A 27,520-nucleotide genomic window follows, 5' to 3' on the forward strand; every position below is an offset into this window, starting at 1 on the left:
TAAAGAAAACGTGAATAAGAATACTCATGTCTACATATTTCAATTGAATCTCTCAAAGTGTATAACTAATAAATACGAGAATTGAGTATCTTTAGTTCAATCTGACATGTTTTCCTACTCATGTTTTGACATGTTCAAATAATATTTACCTATTTCTTGGCGAGCAATATTTCTTCCTTTAAATTTTGGTCTATCATACAACTTACCCTTGTCCTTCCTGTTATTTACCTGCTCTGACATCATTTATGTCAACCGCCCATGCTTCTCGCTCGCCTATAGTCATGTGACAACGACCGCCAGTGGCGGACCCAAGGATCAAACGGAACCTAGCCAAGTCTGAGACAGTTCCGTTTCCATAGTGCGACCACGGCCGATCGATTTGAATGGTGAGCTGTTGGAACTGATCCTACCGATTAGCCCTCCTTTTTTCACTCTCCGATCTCTATAGTTTGACTCAAACACACACACGTACAGGCTACTTGCCATGCTTCTCTTCGGTTCGGGTTGGCGCACATTAGCAAGCACATAGATTTTTGCCGTAGCGAAGCCTCTTGCAGTTGCAGGTACGGCGAAAGAGCACGGGCCGACGCCCAGGGTCGCCGGGCCTTGTCCGCCACTGACGACCGCCATGGCTGTGATTACAATCAGTTCTGTAGGCTGCGAACGCCACCTCTGAGCTAATGCCATATTACCAACATACTAAAACTCGACACGCCCGTAAACTCTCATAAAGATTACAGAACCTAACGTTCTTTTTACATTATTGGTCAACTGGACAGGGGAAAAAAGGTATTCTGATCTTACAAATTGATCTCCAGAAAACTTGTTCCAAAGCATTAAACACAGCAGTACAAACCATGTTGTAGTTTCAACAAGTAGAAAGAACATAGGCACTGCTGTTGGAACAGTATATACGGGGTAGTTTTACAAGTACAAAAAGAAAATGGAAGGCCACGGAAGCACCACTGTACACTGCCAGCAAACCAGTGGGAACCAACCTAAATTACCTTGTCCACCAAATCCTCTGGAAGCAAACAAGCTACACAGCATACTGAACTACGGAAAAAATGTGTATCACTCCCCTTATTTCATTAAAAAGAAGGGGGCGCAGCTAGTAGCCAAGTCCAGCAACTACCTACATATAATTGTTTCAGAAATTGCCTATATCTCAGTTGTGCGTTTCGCCGCCCATCGCTACAAGGAAAGCCAAAAGCTTTCACATATCCGAAGCAATGATTATTAACAAAAACATTCCTACTACCTACTATTGTACATAGGTGCACAATGCTCAGCTGGGAGGTACAGCAGGCCTAGCATAGGTGCAAGACCTAGTTCTCAAGCTCAAAGCGAACGTCACATTCTGTCGTGTCTAGAGGAAATGCTCGAACATCAAGCAAAGACTTGCAAATGATACCAGAAAAAGAAGTCAGCTGGGTGCATGCTGGAGCATCACGCAAAAGAATCCATCTTCCATTCTTCCTAGCTACCTTGCACAAGCCTGTGATCCTGTATCATAAAATTGATTAAATGTAAATTGATGAATAAAAGAGCAAAGGAAACATAAATGGATGAAATAACAGAGCAACTGAAGGCACAACCTACCACTACCACAAACTTAAAAATTAAAGTTACAATAATCAAATTCCTCATTTAAACTTTAATACTACCATGCAAGAACGTATATTCAAGCCTACTCCAGGAAGCCAGATACGATATTGGATATTTTTCAGGCAGCATGAACAATTGTGAAGCTACAGAGCTCTAATTGTGACTGATAAAACACTATGATAAAAAAAAATTAAAAGCAAGTTCTGGACCTCAGAAGTATTTCTAAATAGTTATTTTCCAAAGACAAAATTGCAAGAAATACCAGATGCATTAACTACAGGGAATAAGATGACCCTGAACATGCGAGATATCCAGACTATAATAGAATTAGCTATTGTGATTGTGAACAAAAACATACTTGCCTGTGCTGGTTCTTTGATGGCCAATGCTCTGGAGGTATAAGCTTTGTCCAAATAGGGCGCGATGAGGGCATCCAACTTGACAACCCAAAGTGCGACTGCTGATGTCGTTTGTGGCATTGACTGAAAGTAGACAATGATGTCATCCAGATACGAGCTGAAACTAACAGATGCGGAACTTTTGTACAACCAATCCTCATCCATCGCCCCAACAAAATCAACAAGAACCTGCAGGGGACGTCCACATTGTAAAAGAAAAGGCAGCAGAAACCAAATATAAATGCTTAAAAATGCATAGAAGGTTCAGATATCAATATATAAAATTAGAAGATCTGAAAAGCTTTTATTGACCTGCAAAAGCTCTGGCAGTGATGATGTTCGCCGCAGCCGCTTAACCCACAGCTTGTGAGCAGACTTCATCCAGGAACCAGTAAAAGCTACCTCAGGGATTGATGCCTACACAAGCCAAAATTGAATAAATTATGAAACATGTTATAATTGTATGTTATAATTGTATAAACTGTTATAATTGTCAGCCCTAAACTGTTATAATTGTCAGCCCATAGTTCCCAGGATCACACACACGGTGTTTACCTCTCTGAAGAAAAGGCTCACGGATGAGAAATATACACACTTTTGGGGCACTGGACAACAGCACCCTCTTGCCCTATTTCACCACAGTTCAACCCGATGAATACAATGATTTTAATAACACAGACTCACACACGCTATGCTGTAATTCAGGCTCACAACTCGACCAAAACACTCATGCAGCTAGCTCCACTAACAGATATGCCAAAGGGTCAACTATGCACACACTCCATGCTTCACAAACCAATAAACTTGCTTCATTCACAAGCTGATCAAGTCTACACCGCTGTTCTCCACCCACTTCACTTCACATGCTGCACCATCTCTCATTTTATATAACACGAGTACAAGACAGCCCTAGTACTTATGAAGACTCTAATCTTGACTTACACACTAAGGCAAAGACTTGACTTGCACCTAAGAAAAGACTTGACCCACACGACTGACATGCAACAAAGATTATACGAACAATAATCATGCGTAGCTACACTTAAGTTCCCTCCAGACGACACAGACACTGCATGTTTGGACAAGTTGATCCCAACGATCAAACTGCATCGGAGTAGCATGTTTTCAAATACTCACCTCAATAGCATGAATGGCTGCTTTAAGTGCCTGTAGCTGTGAAGGCAGAACTTTATGATTTGGCACCTCATGCGCATCCTCAGGCTCCCTGCATGTTGCCACATGTACAGCATACCTTTCTTCAAGATCAAAACCAACCTCAAAAGTTGAATGGCATATTCTGCAATGCTTCTCATCCCTCCAATATAGATCATGACAACTTTCACAACGAACTAGTGACTCCTTAAATGATTTCTTGCCAAATTTAACAGCAGTTAGGGCAGAATAGAAAGAAGTCCAGATCCACTTATCAAATGCTTGCGACCTATCCCACATAAATATTCTTTCATCACGTCTTCTCCCATTTTCAATTACTATGGCAGATGATGAATCCAAGTTACTATCTTCAAGGTCTGTAGGAACAGAAGCATTCTCAACATCTGATACAGGTGAAGCTCCAGATGCACTACTTGTCTTGGGTGAAGCTCCATCTCCAATACTTGTCTCAGAGTGAAATGAATCAGATGAGGCTGGAAGCCTGACTGCATTCCCTCCTTCCACATGTTTTTTCATGGCTTCGAAAAGGCACGCTTGTCTCTTTTCCATTGATGCAAGGAGATGGGCTTCCCTAGTACCCCGGCTATCTAGGACAGAGAGCAAGGAAAGCAATTCCTGCATTCAGCAAAATAAATGGTGAGGTAAATTTGTCTACAATTTTTTTTTTTAAAAAAAGAACGGTACAATCTGAGCAGAGTTAGCAAATAGGAAACCTGTGGTGAATCAACCACCTCCCAGTGACCATCCTCTGAGGACTCGAAGTAGACCCTACGATGCCCTGGATCATCTGCCCTACAAGGGCCAAGGAAAAGCCAATAACTATTATACCTCCTGTCCGATCCTAAGAGAACAACCTGTGGTTCATGTGCAACTCCAGACAGATCGTTCCTTCCAGAGTCAATGATGTGACTCTGATTTCTTCGGCTTGATGATCGGCCTTGCTGAGAACAATCCAAACTGTACAAGTTTCCTGGTCCATTTAAGGACTCATCACTAGATTGATACAGATTTTTTGTTGATTTCTTTATTTTCCCACCTGATTGGTGTGGCTGCGCTCTTGACATGTTATGCGAGACTCTTTGTGGTTCCTAGAAGTCAAACATAACAGCATAAGCTTCTCAAATGATTCAATAGGAATACAAACGTGGAAGAAGACGTTTTCAAAAAGCAGTGGTGAACATAAAGCAAGCATTAGAGTTGAGTTAAAACAGATCAATAGTTACACAGAACAAAGTTCCCTAGGAAATGAGTGGTATATGTACATTCGGTTCAGACTTCAAGAGACATTTTTAAAGCAGTCCCAATTACAAGAATTCTAGACTGAAATGACCCATCACCCATTCACCTTAAAAGACATTTGCATCTTTGACGTGCAAAAGGAATACACTAAGATAAAGTTAGTATATGCAACTGCATTAGTCTAGAATTAATCCCCTAATATTTGGAAGCCAAACATCAGGTTTAATTTGGAAGGAAAGTTAAATCAACTTTCTCAAGAACAAAGATGGCATGGTGCAACTGAGTACTGGAACAGTTACAGAAGATTACCTCAAGCCTTGGAACAGAACCAGCACCAGAAACAATATCTATTAAGGCAACCAAACAATCCAACTTCTCATCAATGCTTAGATCTGAATACTCGCCTTCCATCAATCCCAGAAGCCAACGCTCACCTGGATAACTTTCATCAATTTCACTACATTTATTTGGACTTCCAATTGCGTTTTTCTGCTTCTTCCTTGGAGCAATTCTATTATCATGCTCAAGTAACTTCATTTTTTGTGAACCACTAGATTCATCATCACTACTGCTAGCATCCTCATCATCATCTACACTTCCAGAATCCTCACTATCTGATTTAGCATCTTCTTTCCCTTTAATTTGGGGATCAACACGGAGACGGTATGCAGAAGGTGCAATCTTCTCAAATAACGTGATGTCACTAGAGAGAGTTAAACATATCAACTGCTCTAGTTCTAATGTGACTGAGATATTAAGATCAACAATCTGAAAAGAGAAAAAAAAATAAGGGAAATGTCAAGGACAAACTCAGTTAAATATACAGAGAGAACATCGGTTGTTATCGATACCAATGATTTATTTCCAATATTAACAAGATAAATACCTCAGATGATTTGGCTAGTACTGAAACCTTTAAACCACCACTTCCTGCCTTAGACAATAGTGCAAACAATTCACCTTTCAGTGTACGGGGACGCAAACCATACTTAACCATTTGATTTTTCTCCTGGAAAAAAAGGTAGAGGAAAGTGTTTTACTTCTAAAGCATACATGAATTACTACTCGAGTGGCAGATGAAAATCTGCAGTTGCAACATAAATTGACAAAAAGAATTTAGAATGTTGAGGTATCCATAATACCTTGTTAAAGAAATCCCGATTCAGCATATGCTGTTTTGACCCAAAGCCTGAAGCAACAAGGACTTGTCGTAGTATTTCAACCCAAGTAAGAGAATTCAGGGATCTGATCCAGAAATTAACATCGAATTCTTGCTCCCTAACCTGGAAGGAACCATCTTCAGGGGGGAACAATGCATCGTGCAAGGACATCAAATATTTATAAAGATTGCGATTTCAAGTACATAGTGTTTTTGAACTATTCTATTATTTCAATATACTCTTTGAAAAGTAAAATAATCTCTCTTTTTCCACTTTGTAGGCCTGTTTCAAAGACTTTTTTGCAATTCTCATGTTATATTTTATCTGAACATAGAACCAACTCAGGTGGTCTAAAATAAATAGTCGAGCCACCTAGCATCTCCTAAGGAAAGCAATTCGGAAATTTATAAGGTACGAAGGCAACTCCCAAAAAATCAATCACTAGTCTGGCATTCTTTTAGATGAACAAATACCTCAAACCTTAACAGATGTTTGGCTTCATAATGTTATTAAACTGTGATACTACATTTAAAAAATAGCATACTTTATTCCCTGGATCTAGTATAGTTTCACCAGGCCGTAGGAGAGTAAAACCGATCATATTGACATAAAAAGTGTTATGCTGTGCTTCTTGCAGGATATTTTCGGTTACAAAAAAGAATCAACTACTGGATAATGTTAGATTCCTCCAAAAGACTGCAGATTTAATATATTAGACAATGTCCTATATGGCCTCTTCAGGGCAATGATTAATTTAACTATTGGACTGAACACTTTCGGAAACTTACAAAGTTGAGGAAACTAAGAAATCTGCAGTCTTTAGAAGATCGTGGAGCAAATACACCACCACTGCCAATTTCAGCATTTAACAACAGCAGCTTCAGAAGACCAATATGTACTTCCCCCAACAACAAAGAGTCCTGGAAATTATATTAGGGTTATGGGAATGTGATACAAGAAGTCATGCTAACTTCTAGAGAAAATTGATTAAAATTTTGCACCTTGTCATGGAATGCTTGTGCAAACTCATCAAATGTGAAGGGGTGAACATCAACACTACCAAAATGAGTGTACACAAAACGGACAACCTGTCAACAATAATTCACCAATCAATATGTGTACCAATTATCAGAAAACAAAAATAAGATAGAGGAATACGACTGCATAAGGGGCAAATACAATACAACCACAGTATCCAGGTGCTTGGTGTTTAATCACAAACTTCTTGGCTCTTGTGGCTACTACATTGATTATCCTACAACCCGGGGTGAATTTTGGGCCAAAAGCCTTTTTCTGAGTAAGATTTTAATTTTTAAGTGATCCAAGTTCACATACACACACTTCCAACAGAAAAAGGACGTCACTAGGTCACATAATACTTCCAACAGCACAGATACCTGCAAGATGAGTCTATTAACACGCAAGATTCAAGTCTATGCAACGTCCTATGGCATGAGCCCATGCTTCCATGCATATCACCATAGGAAACGATTGACTTCATTTCTTGGCAAGTTAATAAGTTACAGAACCAGCGTAAAAAATGTGGAAATGTGGAGGGTTGTGTTAGGTTTGGCGAACCAGCGTAAAAAATCAGCCACTCTAATGGAAATGAAACCCATAAGAAATTCGTTGGGGCGTAACCCTCTTAGCGACGCGCTACATCGGAACCCGGGTGTGGTGTTAAATGGGCAAGGGCCGGGTCGTCTTCCCCTTAGGGGCGCGTCGTATCGTGATCCGGGTACGATGATAAGTGAGCAAGGGTCGGGTCGTCGCAGCCTCTGTGGCGCGCTACATCTGCGCCCGGGTGTAGTGAAAAATGAGCAAGGGTCTTCGCATTTCTCTCGACGAGTGCGAAGGGTAAGGAAGCTAGTCGAGCCAACTAGGATTCGTCTAGGTAGTTGGAACGTAGGGTCTCTAACAGGTAAGTTAAGAGAGCTAGTCGATGTAGCAATTAGGAGGCGTGTAAATATTCTATGCGTGCAGGAGACTAAATGGAAGGGCCAGAAGGCGAAGGAAGTGGAGGGTTCTGGCTTCAAGCTTTGGTACACGGGGACAACCTCGGGTAGGAATGGTGTAGGCATCTTGATCGATAAGAGCCTTAAGGATGGAGTTGTAGATGTTAGGAGGCAAGGCGACCGGATTATCCTAGTGCGGTTGGTTATTGGAGATTTGGCTCTGAATGTGATCAGTGCCTATGCTCCTCAGGTAGGTCTTAGTGAGAGCTCCAAGAGTCAGTTCTGGGAAGACCTTGATAGCATGGTTAGTACCGTGCCTATCAGTGAGAAGCTCTTCATAGGAGGAGACCTCAATGGCCATGTGGGTGCGACTAATGTAGGATATGAGCGAGTACACGGGGGTTTCGGGTATGGTAGTAGGAACGAGGGGGGGAGGATGTTTTGAATTTTGCGTTGGCCTACGACCTGCTGTTAGCGAATACCCTCTTTAGAAAGAGGGAGTCCCATCTAGTGACCTTCCATAGTGGACAATACTCGAGCCAAATCGATTTTATCCTTGCTAGGAGAGAGGATAGACGTGCCTGCTTAGATTGTAAGGTGATACCTGGGGAGTGTGTTGTCCCCCAACACAAGCTTGTGGTGGCGGATTTTCGTTTTCGGGTACGTGCCCACCGGGACAAACGTGCCAAGATTGCGAGAACGAAGTGGTGGAAGCTTAGAGGGGAAGAGGCTCAGACGTTTAAGGAGAGGATGCTAGGCGAGGGGCCTTGGGAAGAAGGAGCAGATGTAGATGATATGTGGCTAAAGATGGCGACATGTGTTCGGAAGGTGGCCTCAGAAGTGTTTGGTGTGAGTAGGGGAGGCAAGCAGGAAGTGAAAGAGACTTGGTGGTGGAATGACGAGGTGCAAAGGGCTATTAAGGAGAAGAAGGAGTGTTTCAAACGCCTTCACCTCGACAAGAGCGCAACCAACATCGAGGGATATAGATTAGCGAAAAGGTCTGCAAAGCGAGCTGTAAGTGTAGCGAAAGGTCAGGCTTTTGATGACCTGTATCAACGGCTAGGTACGAAGGAAGGAGAGAAGGATATTTATAGGATGGCTAGGACCCGCGAGAGGAAGACAAGGGACATAAACCAAATCAAATGCATCAAGGATGGGACAGGTCGACTTCTGGTGAAGGATGAGGAGATCAAGGACAGATGGCGAGAATACTTCGACAAGTTGTTTAATGGGGAACATGAGGGTCCTACCTTCGAGTTGGACGACTCATTTGATGATACCAACAGACGCTTTGTGAGGAGGATTCAGGAGGCAGAGATCGGGGAGGCTTTGAAGAGGATGAAGGGAGGTAAAGCGATGGGTCCCGATGGCATCCCCATTGAGGTGTGGAGATGCCTGGGCGAGAGGGCGGTAGTATGGTTAACTAAGCTTTTTAACCTAATGTTCCAGTCAAACAAGATGCCGGAGGAATGGAGGAGAAGTATATTAGTACCGATCTTCAAGAATAAGGGAGATGTTCAAAGTTGTACTAACTACCGGGGGATTAAGCTGATGAGCCATACGATGAAACTTTGGGAGAGGGTTATCGAGCATCGTCTAAGAGGATTGACAAGGGTGACCCAAAACCAGTTTGGGTTCATGCCTGGGAGGTCGACCATGGAGGCGATTTTCTTAGTACGACAGTTGATGGAGAGATATAGAGAGGAGAAGAAGGACTTACACATGGTCTTTATTGACCTAGAGAAGGCGTATGATAAAGTACCGAGAGACGTCATGTGGTGGGCCTTGGAAAAACACAAAGTTCCAACTAAGTATATTACCCTCATCAAGGATATGTACAAGGATGCGATGACTTGTGTTCGAACATGTGATGGCGATACCAGTGACTTTCCAATTAAAATAGGACTACATCAGGGGTCAGCATTGAGCCCTTATCTATTTGCTTTGGTGATGGATGAGGTCACAAGGGACATACAGGGTGATATCCCTTGGTGTATGCTCTTTGCTGATGATGTGGTGCTAGTTGATGAGAGTAGGGTAGGGGTTAATATGAAGTTAGAGCTGTGGAGACACACGTTAGAGTCGAGGGGGTTCAGACTGAGTAGGACCAAGACCGAGTATATGATGTGCGACTTTAGCCCGACTAGGCATGAGGATGGGGACGTTAGCCTCGAAGGTCAAGTGGTGGCCAAGAAGGATACTTTCCGGTATCTAGGATCAATGCTTCAGAAAGATGGAGACATTGATGAAGATGTTAGACATAGAATTTCAGCCGGGTGGTTGAAGTGGCGGCAGGCTTCGGGCATCCTCTGTGACAAGAAGGTGCCACAGAGGCTAAAAGGTAAGTTCTATAGGACGGCGATTCGCCCAGCGATGCTATATGGTGCTGAATGTTGGCCTACAAAAAGGCGACATGTCCAGCAACTGAGTGTAGCAGAGATGCGTATGCTGCGCTGGTTCTGCGGGCATACAAGAAGGGATAGAATCCGGAACGATGAGATTCGAGATAGGGTCGGGGTGGCACCTATCGATGAGAAGTTGATTCAACATCGGTTGAGATGGTTTGGACATGTACAACGGAGGCCTCCTGAGGCGCCGGTGCGTAATGGAGTTCTAAAGCGGGGCGATAATGTAAAGAGAGGTAGAGGTAGACCTAGACTAACTTGGGACGAGACGGTTAAGAGAGACCTTAAGGAGTGGAATATCACTAAGGATTTAGCTATGGATAGGAGCGCTTGGAGATTAGCAATTAATGTACCTGAACCGTGACCTTTGTTACTTTTTGTTTAACCCCTAACCCTTCCTTTGGCTTGTGTACTTTTTGTGTTTCTTATTCTTGTTTTCTGTGGGTTTCATCTCTAGCCTACCCCAACTTGCTTGGGACAAAAGGCTAAGTTGTTGTTGTTGTTGTTGTTGTTAATAAGTTACAGAACAAGTGGCATTAGCTGAACTATTGATTGTTTCTTGCCTTGCAAGGGAATTCTTGGAGAAGTTGCTGATTAAGATTTTGCAAAGGAGGGGATAGACGCTAGCCAAAAACTGCAAGGCGACGACCATAAGGGAGGGAGGGAGGGAGGGACTAAAACCCAGATAGAAGCAGTGTTATGCTTGCTTGGGAGTTATTGTCCTTTCAAAATTATTAAATGATTATACCCAAAAAGTTCTAGTGCCCCTGGAGCAACAAGATCTGCGCACACAACAAATGCAGGCAGAAAGGATCTGTGAAGTCGAGCAGGTAGAGAGAGGTCAGTTGGAGTGGTAGATATGCTTCACTTATGAACTTTATACTCATAGTATACAGGGTCCCCAGATAGTACTCTCTGATACGTTTTGCTTTCAATAAAGCGATGTCTAATAAGATTTTTTTTGCCTGAAAAAGGTCATTCACATTCCAAACTTATATGTCCATGTATTGATTTCCAAAGCAAACTATAAAATTACAAAAGAATTCTCTGGGTAAAAAAGAGTAAGTATATTCTAACTTCATGTGAGATTCAGTTCTAGCTTAGCCTGGCTTCTTGAAGCTGAACCAGCACAATGTACATGCTTTGATTGAAAATGTGCTGACTACAATCTAAGAACTGCAGGGGCAGTCGGGCGGTGTAATCTTTAAACATTATCCTGCGTGTTCGAGATAAAAAAAAAAAGTGTTGCCTACTAATTCACAATAGAAACTTAGGATGGACATAAGAAATATAGTGTTTTTAATGCATGAACAGCTGATCAGGTCCATCAAGATAACAATGATGATGCAAAAAAATAGTGGCACTTTATATGACCTGAAAAAGCTTTTTCACCATTTCCGGTGATGAGTCCCAAGGTTTTGCGGAGAATGGTTGTTTCATCTTGACACTCTGCGGAGGAAACTTGGCAAGTAAATCTGCATAATAAAGGTGTTACTTCTGTAAATAATAATCATCTACATAATATGAGTACAGCGGGATATGAGATGGCGCTACAAACCTTTACAAAGGGGGCAGCCATGTCTCCCACTTGAAGTAAGATGAGCTGAACATCTTAATGGATTAGGACCTGCTTGTAATTCACTGAGCTCAAGCTCCTCATCGTCCACCAAAGTCACCTGCTCAGTCAGTAGTTCTGAAAATTCTGATTTATCAACTGAAAGATGGCAATCCATTGGAGGATGCTCCTTTGGACTAGTAACTCTCTTACATGGCACCTATAGAAAAAAAATCATCATTATTGTTCGACATAAAAGAAATTCATAATCTACTATTCTGAATGAGAAAACAGTCAAAATTGGACGGTTTTGCTTTTCCTCCAAATGACCAACATAGTAGATAAGGTAGTACTACTGTAGAAGCTTTCTTTTTCTTCATCTATAATGCCAAGCAAGAAAAAAAAATACCTTTCTTCTGTTGGCTGGAGGTTTACTCCTTTTGTCAACCTTCTTCTGCACCATCCCTTGATTCTGCACATATAGGGAACCAGAGAAGATTTGTAAATGGCAAATTCTATATACAGAGTAACATAGTCTCCATTAAATCAGATCAAATAACTGAAACTTTACTTGAGTAGTCTTTCCATTATCTTCTAACCCATCACAATCATCAAACGGTCTCAGGGACCGCAAACAACCAGTTTCATCAATGAAATTTGGGCCGCTTTGACATTCCACATTGTGGGAATACATTGCATGCCACACTGTCATCAGACCTTTGCCGATTCCATGTTTCCTCACAGGAACAGTATCCTCATATGGCCCGTCGGACCTCTGGCTGGTAGACTCCATGATCTACAGATGAACAGTTCGAGAACACAAATGGTGCCGCATTAGAAAGATCAATTTGGAAAATCAAAACTAACTGAGATTTGTGGCTTGGGGAGACAATAAGGAACTTCTGAGAGAAACAAAAATGGGGTAAATTGATAAGGTGGTGGAACGTGTTTTCAGCTCACACCAAATATATGAAAATTTTATACAGAAAAATAAGGAATTTATAGAGGATATAGTAGAGCCTAATCTTACATTTGATCGTAAAAAAGGTGGAAGCTAACAACTCCCTAATGTTTACAAAGGCATCCACATAGTAAATAGGATTTCCTACTGTGTTAACTGAACAAACTGTGCAGACACTTGATTTCACAGGCCAGAACTTACATTTATATCTCTAGCTGCTACACCCAAAAAAAACTTTGAAACACAGGAAATGAAGAAATACTTCAAGTTGACCAGTAGTTCATTTGGAATAAAGAACATGTCGATGTAATTAAAGTGAGAAAAAATAGCCTGATTGTATCGACTTATTGTACCTTTCTCTTCTTCACAGATCTTTGGTTTTGAGAGGAATGATGGCATGTAGTATCTGTAAATATATGTAACAACAGAAGCATTTATATCAGTTGCACACAGCACCATTAGGATGTTAAATGCATCTTCAAGAGAAATATGAAACTTATACGTGAAAGAGGGGGGAATGTTAGTAGCAGTAGCGTTAGAAAACATTAACTGAGAAGTAGGAGAATGTAACTGGCAAATCAAATCACTGTTATTTTCATTATTAACATAATAGTATAGCAGCCAAGCTTTTTGATGTGGATTGGTCAGTGTGGAACTCCGGGAGTCGTTGAAACTCCCATCCCCATCCTGGTTCAAAGCATGGCACCTTTTATAGAACAAAGCCTGGGGGGGGTCTCCCCCCATGGTTTTGTTTTTTAAAAACATAATAGTACTATAGTAAAAGTTCTGCACCGGAAACAATAAACTGCACCTGTGCAGAACTGGTGAACAGTAACGAATTAAATCAAGCTCAGGAGCACAGGACTGACTTTAACTTCTGACACAATAGCAGCATGAGTAAATGAATGGTTCGACAGATGTGTAGAAAGTCAACAGCTCACCAACAAAAAACAGTTCACATTGAACAGTAGTCATTGAGGTGGCATGAGCACATATATGAAAACATATTTATTATGCCGAGCAAAAATAAGAAAGGACCATAACTGTTAGTATAACTGGCCACATCCACCTCCAGCCATTGGTGGAAGCATATATAATTATCTAAATAACATACAATGATCTTACTTTTCTACTGGCATACCTCTGATACGATCACGTTCACTTTGGGGGAGTGGATCAAATTCACTCCCAAGAGGTGGACCATCTTTGCGAAAGATTTTCCTCAGGATATAATCCTTGGGGAACAGAATTTGTGACCGAACTGTACTTTCCTCTCCTACAATGCTGGTACTCCTACTGCCAAACTCTGGTCGTGAACACGAAGTACCATACATGGGATCTTGGTCACAAGAGGACGAACTGCTGCTTGATCTAGGTCCACTTGATCGCGCACTAAGTTGCCTTTCCATGTGAGACCCAATGGCTTCCATCTCCCTCCTCTCTTTCCTCCTCCGCTCTTTGAACCATATACGAACCTGATTGTAAGTCAAACCAACACAGGTTGCATACTGCCCCATTTCCTCTGGCTTTGGATATTGCACATCTGGATAGAAAGAGATATCAGCAACAATGAAATGTATAGCACAGTCGAAGGAAAAGATTTCCAAACACTAGCATATAATTACCAGAGTAAAATTTCTCCAGCATCTGGATTTGCTGGGGCGATTTTTTTGTCCCTGCATTCTCCCTTTTTGCCCCAAGGCTATTGGTCATCATCTGAACAAAGCCATAATTAGTACTCAACTCTGCAGCTCATGTTATGAGCTCGAATGCTAAGAACAATGCCAATAAAAACTGGCTGCAACTGATCAGCAAGTACTACAACTAACTAATGCTAGAACAAATACTGCTAACAAATTTATAACTCTTGATGACAAATTTATTTTGACAAATGAATGGATCGAGCAAAATCACATGCCCAGTGAGGCAGTCATAGCTCAAAACCCAGCTACATGGTTCAATTAGTTTTATTGATTTCCACCCATGCCCAGCATAAAATATAAAATAAAACCCAGCTAGATCACGCCTATAATCCTCCGCAATTGCAGAAATCATAGCTCAAAACAAAAGCACAGTAATTTTTCTATTTAATACAAGCCAATAGAACCAGTTCGAGCAAATTGCACTGCGAAGAAGGTGGCAGCAAAACAGGGGGCACCGCCATCTCTACCGCCCAAAACCATGATCCCTGCAACCCACGCGCTCAGACCCACGCAAGCAGGAGCTACCAAATCAACCAATTGAACCAAAAACTGAACGCTTCATTCCTCACACCACATCCCCCATCCACCCCCTACGCTGATCACGCCCACAAATATCCCCGCTGGTCAAATCCCTCGAATCAAACCCCGATTCCAACATAAACCGTTCCAATCGCCGAGAGCCCAGCTTCTGGATCAGCGAACCGCGCACTCACGTACCTGTGCGGGAGGCATGGCGGCGGCGGCGGCGCGGAGGTTTCAGCAGGCGGGCACCATGGGCGGCCGCGAGCGGGGGACGGAGGCGGCGGTGGAGACGGAAGGCTGCCCGGCGACTTAGCGCGGCGGGAATGGTGCGCGGCGGGTGTTACAGGGTGGGAGACGGCGGAGATGGGCGGAGGGGCCAAAACCCTACCAACGAGCGGCCATTTCTGCTGCTCGTGGCTGCGCTGCCCTTTTTTGGCCCTTAAACCCTCGCGGGCCGGGGAGATTAGGGGTTGGCGAATGGCGACTACTTTGGGGAGGCGGAAATATCTTTGTGTTTTTTTTGCGTGTCAGTCCTTGTAGATTGCTTAATTTAGAGCATTATAAATCCTACGTGATCGACGTGGTCGCGGAAAGCCTACTACGGGGTGGCAACCTGGCTGCCTTTATTCAGTAGTGGCTATTCGGCCCAAGTGGCCTCGAGTAGCCCAACGAAGCCCATTTCTTCTTCTTTTTTCTTTCTTTATTTAACCACACCTCCTATGTTCCTACTAGACTACATGCGATTGAAATTGCGCGAAGTTTCATCATGCCAAAATGCCGGTGAGCAGCATCTAACGCGGACGTGGCGCCGCTGGGTATGCACAGCACACAAACTCTAGCATTGGGCCGGCATGGCGCAGCGCCATCAGGATTTCAGACTGGTCACCAAACATACATCGACACCCTTGATGCTGAAGTAATTAACCCAGGTTAACTGTACAACAATCCAGTCCAAGGCCAATACACAGGCTACTTCACAAGAGGATTCAACACAAACCAACAACCATGCTCTTCTTCAGGCAAGTAAGCACATGTACAGTGAGGTTTTAGTGAGGTTTCAAACACACAGCAACCCGGAGAAGCTCTAGCAGAGTAGATACCGATGGCTTACATTCCCAAACACACTCTCGCCACAACCTGCTGGACTGCAAGCTGAGTATTATTCCAGCAACCCAAGGCATCACCTGGGAGAATACACAAGCAGGCTTGCCCCACTAGCTCTACAGAAATTCATGGCCTCCACCATCCCACCCATTCGGCGTCACTGATCAACAAATCTGATGAGGCAACCAGGAGAATTTTTCACTCTTTGCCCTTTGTGAAGAAACGACTGAATCCGCGACTCTGTTTCTCTGGCAACTGGTGGTTAGCGAACGATGAAGACGAAGAGGATCTCGATCGATGCTTCGGACGCTTGGAATTGTTTGGAGTAGGGAAAGGGCTCCCGTCAGCATCAGAAGGGGTCATGTGTGTCTTGAATCCATTGACGGGAGACTCATTTCCTGCCCCAAGAATTTCCTGGTCTGTATCAGGTTGGCCTGCCGGCTTCTGGGAAAACTCTCCTGCGGTTGTTCCTACAGAATCCTGCAGAAAGTCCTCCATACGTTGCCGGTTGGGTGAAGAACCTAAAGAGTCAGCTGAAGGACGCATAGCTTGCAGCTGACGGCCAAGAATCAGTATTGTCTCCTGGCACTCTGCAAGCTTCTCCGCTGCAGCCGCTATCTCTTTCTCCTGTCATCATTTAAATACAAAAATAGATGTTAAAGTATTCCATGTCAAGAAATGTTCAATAGTTCAGCATAAAAAAACTATAGCTCAGAGTAATCTTGAAAAATGTTCAAATGGGTTTAGCTCTTGCGTGTATTATGTGATTTCATGCTGCCGTGTTTAATGATTCGGAAGCCTTTATTCACTAGTCAGAAGGGTACTGCCAGTATTTTTTCATCAAGAAGCTACAAATGAATAGAAGGTAGGCAATAGAAATGTGAAAAACTTTCGAAACTAGATGTTTTTGAACTATCGTACCTGCTTTGAATTGGTATCCGGATCCTCATCTACAAACATTGAACTCCTCTCCAACTCATACCTTCAAATCATAAAACCAAGTCAGAAGAGAAATCAGGCAGATGGTAATTTGCATGATAAAGGATTTGATTTTCACCTTTCCATCTTCTCCTCGAGGTCTTTGTATTTGGCTAAGTCCTCCTGATGACTTTGTCTTTCATCGGTGAGTTCAGCTGTTAAAGTATCTATTTTGGACCGCAATACTTCTATCTCATTCTCTAATTCAACTTTTCTCGATTCAAGTGACTTGTAGGATTCGGCCATACACTTCAACTGTGTCTCACTCAAGCTATTTGATTTCTCACTGTCAGCCAACTTGGCTGTAAAGTCTTCCAAGTTTTTCTCCATATCACCTAATCTAACCTTTGTTTCTTCTATTATGTCATTGCGCTTCGCTAGTTCTACCTCCAAATTGGTCTTCTCAGATATAAGTTGTTCATATTCCTCTGGTGAGCATATCTTCAGTGCAGTCTTAGCATCAAATCCAGCATCAGCAGGCCCCTCAAACTCAGGATCAGAAGATGAACGAGGCAGTAGTGGACAGAGATCAGAAACACTGTCTTTTACAGGCTCAGGCTGAACCTTATTTTCAAGTAGAGTCACTTTGTCAACACAATCTAAGTTATTACTTTCTGCTTCATTGCTGTTGTCTCTCGACATTGTGAACTTAATCTGACTAGTTTCTGACAAGATAACAGATAGTGCCATGACAAAGTCATTTAGGCCATTATCATTTGACAAAACTTTGTCAATTAATGCAGAGAAGTGTTGTGTTTTCTCAAATAGCCCATCATAATCAGATGACTGGCCTTGAAACTTGGAGAGTTCTTGATCAAGCAACTTGACAAAGTCTTGAATCCTAAATATGGCACTCTTTAGTTCTTGATCCATGGCACATTTGCTACCTGAACTTAAGGTCCCATCCAAGTGATGAGTCCCATTTGCATTTATCGAATCTGCCTCATCTTCAATATCCTTCAAAATATTTCTAATGCTATCAATCATCTTTCCTGCATTGTTCTCTGGTGATTCAGAATCCAGTAATGAAGATATTCTTGACTGCAATTTCAAAAGTGAAGATTTCTCGGATAGCTGCTGTTTACTAGATGTAGTTTCTGACACTGGTGAAGCTGACTGCAAATCTTTAACACCATCTCCTTCAGTAATACCAGACAAAGTAGCCCCAACTTCATCTATCTTCATTTTGTCGATGGTACTGCCATTGCCATTAGCCTCAGAAGACAAACATGCTAATCTCTCCATCTCTAAGAAGTCATCCATGAGTTCCAACCTATTGGAGTCTTCTGTCGCACTGCTCTTGGCCGCTTTCTCTTTCTTGAAGTGAGAGAGCTCAGATACTAGAGCATTGGTCCAAGATTCCGTGCAACTTCCTTCATCATCAACACCATCTTCAGACATTGAAGTCATGCTAGGTGGGTTGCTTCCATTTTGGCTCAGTGCACCATCAAAGTGAATATCCATGTTTGGAGTTGGACTCTTATGTTGGTTTCCAGTCAACATTTGGACCTCCAAGCTTCGGAGCTTGCCTGCTGTTTTAGCATACATGCTTCTTGATGACTGTAGCTCACCGTTTCGCTTTGTCAGTGCCTCTTTTAGCATCTTGGTTTCTTCTTCCATTGTTAATAGACGAGCAGTTAGAAACTCATTATCTCTCTGCATGTGTTGTAAGTTCTCTATGGCATAATCAGGAACAGGAGACATAGGAGACATAGGACGATGGAAACTAGAATTCTTTGCAGGGGATCGTCGTACTCTGTGGTCTCCATACTCTCTGCCCAAGCTCTCCACCTCCATTTTCATTTGAGCTAGTGCAGCCGGACCAGGTAACTTCTTCCGAACAAGGCCACGTAATCTTTGGCATTCAGCTTCAAGTTTTGATATTTTCTTGACATCTTCCTGATGCTGTTTAGTTGCTACATCAGCTGAGCGCACGCTCATGTTCTTTTCTTCATTGCGTATTTCAAGCTCTTTGGAGACAACATGCAGTTCATATTTGAGGGAATTTATCTCCCTTTCGCCTGACTGGATTGTGCTTTTCAAGACTTCAATCTCAGCTTCTGCTTGAGCTTTTTCCTCATCAATTTTCATCAGCAATTCTGCCCGTTCTTGGAGTGATCTTGTGAGTGCATCATTCTCAGCACCGGCCCTTATGAGTTCCTGTTCAAATTCAACTAATTTTGCTTCGAACTCGGCCTTTATCTTCTCCCACTGTTTGGTTTTTGCAAAGACTACATCATGTAGTTTCTGCTCACCTTCTTCCTTAACAGTTCTTACTTGCTTCATGCATTCTTTCAACGCACCATCCAGATGGGCAGCTTTTTCTTCAGCTGCAAGCTTAGACAATGTAACAGTTTCTAGCTGAAGCTTCAGTGCGGAGGCCTCTGCTTCAGCTTTCTCCCAACCTAGCATGACAAAACATAAATCATGTCACCAATTCGTTCAGTATAGTGATCTCATAAACTAGGCTGTATCTTGTAGAAAAACAGAAGATACTACCACAGAAAGTTTGTCTAGAGAAGCCAGCCTACTTTCATGAGTCATAGATAACAGACCAAATATGATGCATACTAATAATTATTCTATCTAAACAAGAAAACGATTTATATAAATATGTTTCAGAAAGAAAACTAAAGTTCAACTTATGCACACCTGATACGGCTTCTTCGGCAACTTTTGCATGCTGTTTCACTAGTGCATCTTTAGTTGTGATCTCAGATTGTGCTGCAGAGAGTTGTTCATTCAAGACCTTCACATTTTCTTCTAAAACTTTTACTTTTTCCTCTGACTCTGTAAGATTTGCATATGTTTGCGGTGAAATTTGCACAAATTTTGGAGCTTTATCTTCCTGCATAGAAGGAAATGTTATTTCAACAGAAATATACGTTAAAGATAAGCTAAATCTTTAAAATCAGGTTTGTTCTTAAATTCATGTCGTTTAGGACAAGCAAACTAGTTAAAAAAATGAACTAATATGTTTGTCGTAACTGGTAACTGTCATATATTCAAGAACAGAGGGAGGATTACATAATTAATGGATAAATTTACTGCCCAACCTTTTGGGTTTTAAAATAAAAACAAAATGAACAACTAGTGCTGACCGTTCCTTTGTCAAGTATTATGTGACCCTTTTGCCACACCACCCAGGTGCATGAAAGAAAATGATAAAAAGAATAATGTGAAAAGATCACAATAAGGGACATATTGGCATAGGTTTGAAGGCACAGTCAAGACAATAAACCTTATGGCTAAAGGAAGAGAAAATTAACTAAAGGGACATGTCTGCATGGACTAGCAACCAAGGATCGTGACATCAGTTAATTCAGAACAGTCCCTATGGTATTGCACCTATCAAATCTTTCTTCTGGCCGTGTAAAGCAGAAAAAAGAAAGGTTAATATTCTCTTAAAACACTGCCACTTAGACCAATCTAAAATAATACTACACAAGAAAGCTTGGCAAACCTGTTCTTGATTGGAATTCTGCAACGCATCTCCGTTTGATGATTTATCAGATGATTTCTTCTTCCAAGGCCAGCTGCGTCGATCCATCGGTTGCAGAGTATCTAATAAGCAAGACCACAAGGTACAATCAGTACAAAGTTAACCTGAGATCAGGTACCGAAATTTAAGAAAATAACCTTGCAGGACACATTAAACCCAATATACACTTTTGGAGACTGGAAACGTCAAAACTAAAAAGTAAGTGAACCTAAATTATACAATAACAACTGTGAAGAATTTAGACAGGAAACTAATGTATGGCTCCAGCCATCAGACAAATGAGGTACTACATACAACTTCCATAATTGGCACAGCCGTCACGACCCCCAGTTTGCATATCATAGATAAGAAACTAGTGGAACAACGGATGTTGGGCAAGTGTTTCCCACACTTAAGTTCACAATCATTCTACTATATATAGCTATAAAATAATCCCAATAATACAATCAACAACTCCAATCAGTCAACAGTGCGGCCGTGTAGGGTTCATAAATCCGAACGCATCTCACCAGCTCAACTATCTTAACATTCCACTCGAAGGCCGCGTAAACATCCAATCCAATTATCAAAAGGCAGAAGCTTCTGCCACAGTAGAGCCACAGCTATATAGGACAGGGCAGGCTCAGGGCCAAGGTAGACCAAAAGAATCGAATCCCTGCGAAACCAATCCTTCAAGCAAGAACACCCGGTACAATCAGCAAGCGTTGTTGCGGGCGGGCCCCACGCGAGGCCAAGTTGCGAGCACAGCACAGTACACCCGATCCGATCACCGTCATGCCAGAACTAGGCCAGGGCATTGACGCGGGCAAGTAAGCTTATTGTCCTACTCTATCACTCATGTGTGCGCACCTAACTGAGCTCAATTGACGCGGTATCTTCTCCGCATGGACCATCATCGCGCGTTGGGTTGCAGCTGCAAAGCGCACAGGCTGTAGAGCTCAGCGCGAACGGAGGCAGGCAGGCCCGCCCGGCAAGAACCGCAGTTAAGACGGGCACCTAAGACGCCCGCGGAAGTAATTGCCGGCGTGGGGGTAGCATATGTTTATCCGGCCGAGATGACCTGACCGGACGCCTACAGCTCCCCCGGCCATAGGTGACGAATCAAAAATCAATGGTTACACCGCTCCAGCTGCCAGTTCTAGCAAGTCTGCGTTCCGACGTTCCGGTGAAAGAACCGGTGGTTCCGGCCGTATGGAAGGCGCGCGTGACCCGGCTTAAAAGCTCGGAGCTACTACTACCCCAAACTCGATACGGACATTGATGGCGGTCTCCGCTCGGTGGATTTGGCTTTTAACCAGATGCCTTGTTGCATCATTGTCCTTGCGTGTCTTGCGGCGTGCGTCCTCTCATCTCCGTCTTCCTAATCTTGGCAGCAGCATTAGTAGTACTAGAAGCCCTTATCAGTTAATCCCATGGAGGAGTGAGTAAGCGTCCGTACCAGTGCATTCTTTTTACGGACAACAAGAATAAAATTAAGGTAAAATTGAGTTCGGAATGTTCCATGTCTCAGAAGTAGAGTGCAGACCAGCGTGAGACGGGGAAAGACGAAGCAGAGAGGGAGCATGGCGACTCCACTTGCGGACTTGCCCCAGCGCAACTATTTGTGTGCAACCGACGCAGCGAGAGTGATCCTCGCTGCAACTGAATTAAGAGTTCCGTCCAGAAAGGACAAGGAAACACGAAGCGGAAAGCCCGGAGGGCGGAACCAACAACAAAGCGAGCGGCGCGGTGGAAAGGATGTTCAGAAACTGTGGAGAAATTTTGGGTTTAAACTGCACAGTAAAACTTCGGAGAGGCCAACATGAACAGAGGAACTCCGCATCAAGGCTCCCCCGTCAAAACACATGATCATAAAAAAAAAAATCCGAACAAGTCGTAGTAAAATTGCTATACGCATTGCTCAAACGAACGGGAAAAGCAACTGCATCATAGCAACGAACGGAAAATACAGAAAACATACCGAGCAAGCACAAGGGCACAAGGCGAAAGGAAGCGGGAGCTTACTTGGGGAGGCGAGGGCGCGGGGCGATCAGGAGGAGGCCCTGAACGGAATGCAGATCCGAGGCGGTGTCGCGGGCGCCGGAATCCGCCGCGTTTCCGGCGGGGCGTTGGATCTGGCGCGCGGCTCCGATCGGCGCGGGGGTGTCGGTGCCGGTGTCGGTGGCGTGCGTCGCTTGCCGCGCACACTTCCCTTCCAGCCAGTCACCGCTGCGGCAGCCGCGTCGGCCGGGGTCCGGCTGGATTGGATTGGACTGGACTCCCTCCCCTCCACACTGGCCACTCCCGCCGCTTTTCCCCCCTCCGCACCTCGCCTCCCCTTTTGCTCCCGGAGCCTTTTCCCTTTGGAATCTCGCCCCCCGCTGCTACTTGCGAGCGCTAGCGCCAGGCCAAAGCGCGTAGGCTGGTGCAGCTGGCGGCGCTGGCGCCTGCACCCGGCTCGGTGCGGCCGTCGCGTGCACGGTGTGGGGCGGCCGGGTGCGGCACTGCGGCTCGCCTGGTTTGGGCAATGCGGCTCTCCTCTCGGCTCTCTGCTGCTGCGATGAGTGGTGGAGGCGGTGGTGGTGTTTGGGTTTTGGTTTGAAGGGGTGAGAAGATCAGAAGAGGGAGGGAGGGAGAGCGAGACTGCGAGAGGTGGGGAATGGAGGTGCGGGTGCTTTTTGTTATGGGGGCGCTGCGGCCTGCGGCTGCTGCCGGTAGGTGGGCTAAAAAGCGGGGGCGATGGCAGGGAGGGAGGAGGCGGCGAGGGAAGAAAGTGGGGGGAGTGGGGAAAAGCTGGGAGGGGAGCTCTGCAGCTGCTGCTCTGAGGAAGGAGAGAGGAGAGAGAAAGGGGGAGTGATGCCAGCAGAGAATTACACATCACCTCAAAAGAGAAAGAATTGAAATTGACAGCAACAGTAAAACCACTATCTCGGAACAGTGATAAATTGGAGTTTTGTTTTAATACTAAGGGTGTGTTCGTTTCCGGGTACCTAAACTTTAGAGGGGTCACATCAAAGAGAATCTTATCATTTAGAAGTATTAAATAAAGTCTAATTACAAAACTAATTGCAGAACCCTAGTGCTAATTCGCGAGACGAATCTAATGAGGTATATTAGTCCATGATTAGCGAATAATTACTGTAGCATCACTGTGGCAAATTATGGATTAATTAGGCTCATTAAATTTGTCTCGCGAATTAGCACCTAGCTGTGCAAAAAAATTTATAAACAGATTTTATTTAATACTTCTAAATAGCAAGATTCTATTTGATGTGATGGGTCTAAAGTTTAGATAGCAGGAAACGAACAGGCCCTAACTTTGTAGGGCTTCTGTTTTTAAGATATACTATTTGAAGCAAGTTTATGGTTTGGGGCCCTTTTTTTTTTAAAAAAGCTAGTTTCTTTTTCAAAGGAGCCTCAATTTTTGCTCCAGGACACACGGTACAATCCGACTCAACTTCACACTAGATGGCATCATGTGACGGCACTAGTGCACCGGGGTAGTCCGGAATCATTTTGCCTACTGAAAGTCATACCACTACTCTACAACTGGTACTAAATGATCACACGTCACCACTCGTGCTGTCTGCTAACATGAGCTGTACTTCGCTATAGTATGCATCGTATACTCTGTACTAAAATTCCTGAGGTTTATTTTAAACTATGTCGCATGTTTTAATATTAATTAGAAAGACTAAGCATAATCTAATAATAAAACTAATTGTATAGTCTAAGGTTTATTCACGAAATGAATATATTAAGTTTAATTAATCTATAATTAGCACATGTTACTGTAGCATCACATGAGCTAATCACGGACTAATTAGGTTTAATAGATTTGTCTCGCGAATAAGTCTAGAGGTTATGAAATTTATTTTATTATTAATCTATATTTAATACTCCTAATTAGTATCCAAACATCCAATGTGACAGAATTTAAAATAAGCCCGCTGGGAAACAAACATCCCTAACACGTAATTTGCTGTTCTGCGGTTTTGGATTGAAACCCAGGGTAGAATGCAACTCAATTTCTAGTAAAATAACTCAAAATGTGAAATAAGAAGGAACGGTTACTATTTTTATTTGTGCTCCTACCTGCTAGCATGTTAGTAATCTGTTGCATTTGCGAGGTGGTTCCTTGCGCTGACAGCTGGAGCCCGGCGCCAACGCCGCCGCGTCCACAACAACCGAGACGCGGAGGGCAGCGCCACATCGCCCATGCAAATCATGCGAGCAAACCGCCTGCTTCGTTCCCACACGGTTACTCTGCTCCTCTCCGGCATCTGGTCATATCCGATGTCCATGTCCGGCGTATGCATTAGAGTTCTCCTTAAAAAAAAAAAAAGAGGAACACTAATACTGTGTAGCAGACAGCAGCTGGGATCGAATCGGTAGGTGAGATGTGCACATTCAGTATGCAGGTTTAATCTATGACACTTGTCCCTGATCTTCTAACATCCATATCATTCATTCCAATCTGCTACCAACAGCTCAACCGAGCCATCTTTTTTCTTATAAAACCTGGCACGGGCAGGAGAGCACTAATCAGGGCGAGTGTAACCAACAAGAGCGGTCAGTTGGAACATCGCTAGCCTCCAAAGGCTCATTCAGCATCAGCTTTTGAAAGCGCACTGGATGATGCAACAACTGAAAGCCGAATTGATGCATTGTTGTCGCATCCGTCCGATCCTTGGCAATTTCCAATCAGCGGGTACCACCGGCACCCAGCCCTGCCCAGTTGTTTATCGATCTCAAAAGGAAAAGATTGGTATAGGCCCTTAGCATTCGTGTTGGATGCCTTGCTTTTGTTGGGAAAGGAAAAAAAGGTTATTGCTGCCTTGCTGGTGGCTGCTGGTTAAAAAATTGCAGCAGTACAAATCTGATTGGTAGAACTCGCAACAGCTCACCACCTACTACTACCTATGGTCGTAAACAGAAAGGTCCCCTATTGTGTGTGGATCGAAAAGGATATGAGGAAAAGAAGCTTTAGAAAATGAGGAATTAGTAGGCGCACCCAAGGGCATTTTCATGAAAGGTGACTGACCGGCAAAATTCAGTCTCTAAACACCTCCTAATTTCTCCTTTCCTGAATAAACCATGACAGCCCGCGAAGATCTTCCTCTTAAGCAACGCTAACGCCTCAATCAGGAAATGTCATTGGTTCCTTAGGAAACCAGCCAGAGATTCCAACTTGGCGCCTCCCACGACGCCGTTGAGCTTCCCCTACATTGACTGCCCTGTTCCTTGGTTATCTTTCGCATGTGTGAAAGTAAACAATGTGAGCCCGGAAGGTTTGGTAGGTCATAGGTGGGGATGCCATGGAAAGGTAAGCTCGTTCAGATCACAAATCCAGCTCCTGGCGCCAGAAAAGAGGAGGGGATCCAAAGATACCAGTGGCGGCAGTACAGCTCATTCACTCTCCCCCTCTCTCTCCCTCGTCCGGACCAAGGCTTCTGCCTGTTCGACTAGCCTGTGTACTAGGCTTCTAGGCCTGCGCATGTGCCCGTGACATTTTACTATGACCACGTATGCTGCTGCCAAGTTCAGAAGGTCCCAACCCGTGTCAGACAGCGGGTCAGTGGCATACTGGCATGTCACCGCCACGCCGCATAGAATACTCGCGGCGAGGCGAGCATTATCGGCGTCCATCTAATCTAATATAATCTAATCACATCGGATGGGGATTGGGGAGAGGAACAAGTAGCGGTTGGAGCGAACGGCTACGGCCGCGATGGCGACGATTAGCCGGGCTCGGGCAACCGTCCAAGCGCAAGCGAACAAGGAGTAGGTGGCGCGTATTACCACAGGCTACAGCGCCACTCGAGCTACCAGCAATGTCAGCGAGCGCTCACAATGAGGCGAGAGGATTTAATACGGGCAGCGACACGGCGGCCTTGGGTCCGCGCGCGCGAGACGCACCTGCTGCGCCGTTGCGCGGCGGATCCGACGGCTCCGATGCGAGCGGCGCGCCCGGCCGGCCGCCGCCGCCCCGACGCCGAGCCGAGCCGTTACCCCTTTGGCCGCAACGATTTCTGCCTCGAGAGTCGAGAGCGTGGCGAGCCGAGTCGATCAGCTCGCTGCCCGTGGGAACCAGACGTGCGGAGCAGCAGAATTCGAGGTGGGAGTACTCCGTGGCCGGCCGTGTGCCGTGTCCGAAGCCATCCTGCGTAATCATGGCTGGGGAGCGTGCGTGCGTGGGGCTACGGCCGAAAGATTTGGCGCTGATTGGGCTGAAACCCGGGGGGGGGGGGGGGCGCGTGGGGCGGGCGGGCCAAGCGTTGCTCCTTTCTAGAGCCCTCTGGCCAGATCCAATGGAGTGCCCTGCTACTCGATGAGAATGAGATGTTATCCTGCACCCTCTGTCTGCTTCTGTCATGTGTGCTCCTTGATCGTAGGCATGTTCGTTTCCCTGGTCTCTGATGATCATGTGCATGTTAATTAGTTCCCTGCAAAAAAAAAAAGTTTCTTTGATCTGCTCTGTTCTCTGAATCGTACTAAGAGCTCCTATATCACGTTCAGTTAACTTCCTTGTGCACGGCATCGCGCTGTTGCACGGGCTGTCGTCCTACATTCGGAATAATTGTTTTTTCCCGTGCGTCCTAGAAAGAAGATTGCAGGAGGTCCCAAGGAATAGTTTCGCACCGCCACTGCTGACAGCCGGCCAGTGCATCAAAAGCTTAGCTGTAAAAGAGCACGTAGTCAGCTTCATTAAACCAAGTGATTAAAAGAACTGCCAAGGACAGGCTTTGACTGCAGGCCGCCCGAGAGTTTTACCGCTTTATTTTTAATGGGGGACAAGCGGCAGAATGTGCAGCGGGTGCACAGCTGCAACGCAGTAGCCCAGACTTTCAAACGGACGTGAATGAATATGCCTGGTGATGTTATAGCGCGGAGTAAATTACTTTTGGCATAGCTCTTTTTAAATGCATACATGCTGCAGTCGCATAGATTACTCCTATATCCCACAATGCCTTTTTTCAACGAAGTATCTGCATTTCCATATAAAAAGTATGGCGATTACTCTATCAGTTCGTCTTTAATAGGCTTATAGAATTTGAAACAAAAGTATTGAGAGGTATATTTGAATCACAGATTTCTTTTACAGTATACAATACACTTAAATAAATTAAATAGTGTAAGATACTAGAATACAAAATTTATATATCTTTTATAAATTAAGATGCATATAATTTGACAAGTTGTTGGCCAAAATACATGAAGATTGACTTTTAAAAAATCAGGATCCGTCTACCTTTTTTTGTTTTGGGGGGGTACTAT

At 44.0% G+C, this 27,520-nt stretch overlaps 2 protein-coding genes across 5 annotated transcripts; both read right to left on the bottom strand.

Moving 5' to 3' along the window:
- Positions 1–783: 783 nt before the first annotated feature.
- On the bottom strand, positions 784–15,143 carry LOC112874595 (homeobox-DDT domain protein RLT3). Of its 4 annotated transcripts, none has more exons than XR_003225005.1 (19): positions 14,875–15,143; positions 14,080–14,170; positions 13,596–13,997; positions 12,808–12,860; positions 12,065–12,289; positions 11,903–11,965; positions 11,497–11,713; positions 11,313–11,413; positions 6,580–6,666; positions 6,367–6,498; positions 5,561–5,701; positions 5,305–5,427; positions 4,728–5,186; positions 3,893–4,267; positions 3,144–3,794; positions 2,319–2,423; positions 1,971–2,195; positions 1,415–1,506; positions 784–1,194 (listed from the first exon to the last, which is right to left on the bottom strand). XR_003225005.1 is itself a non-coding variant. In XM_025937994.1 (18 exons), the coding sequence occupies exons 1-18, from the start codon at positions 14,887–14,889 to the stop codon at positions 1,480–1,482; spliced, it is 3,492 nt and encodes a 1,163-aa protein (XP_025793779.1). In that variant the 5' UTR covers positions 14,890–15,143; the 3' UTR covers positions 784–1,479. The 4 variants fall into 4 exon arrangements, 2 of the variants coding, with proteins under 2 accessions (XP_025793779.1, XP_025793780.1); XR_003225006.1 differs by having other exon boundaries at positions 1,967–2,195; XM_025937994.1 differs by having other exon boundaries at positions 784–1,506.
- Positions 15,144–15,591: 448 nt separating this feature from the next.
- Positions 15,592–22,993, bottom strand: LOC112874651 (filament-like plant protein 4). Its single transcript, XM_025938101.1, has 6 exons — positions 22,268–22,993; positions 20,225–20,325; positions 19,414–19,609; positions 16,841–19,166; positions 16,705–16,765; positions 15,592–16,410 (listed from the first exon to the last, which is right to left on the bottom strand). The coding sequence occupies exons 2-6, from the start codon at positions 20,309–20,311 to the stop codon at positions 15,982–15,984; spliced, it is 3,099 nt and encodes a 1,032-aa protein (XP_025793886.1). The 5' UTR covers positions 20,312–20,325; positions 22,268–22,993; the 3' UTR covers positions 15,592–15,981.
- Between the last annotated feature and the right edge of the window lie 4,527 nt (positions 22,994–27,520).

This window comes from Panicum hallii, chromosome 9, assembly GCF_002211085.1.
Source record: "Panicum hallii strain FIL2 chromosome 9, PHallii_v3.1, whole genome shotgun sequence".
NCBI lineage: Eukaryota > Viridiplantae > Streptophyta > Magnoliopsida > Poales > Poaceae > Panicum > Panicum hallii.

Coding starts and splice junctions, on each gene's coding strand:
- LOC112874595 (XM_025937994.1), bottom strand. Junction 6,499..6,579: donor CACAAGCATTCCATGACAAG/GTGCAAAATTTT, acceptor TATAATTTCCAG/GACTCTTTGTTGTTGGGGGA. Junction 2,196..2,318: donor CACTGCCAGAGCTTTTGCAG/GTCAATAAAAGC, acceptor CGTCCCCTGCAG/GTTCTTGTTGATTTTGTTGG.
- LOC112874651 (XM_025938101.1), bottom strand. CDS start 20,311: ATGGATCGACGCAGCTGGCCTTGGAAGAAGAAATCATCTGATAAATCA. Junction 19,167..19,413: donor TGCCGAAGAAGCCGTATCAG/GTGTGCATAAGT, acceptor TTGTCATGCTAG/GTTGGGAGAAAGCTGAAGCA. Junction 16,766..16,840: donor CTCGAGGAGAAGATGGAAAG/GTGAAAATCAAA, acceptor TATGATTTGAAG/GTATGAGTTGGAGAGGAGTT.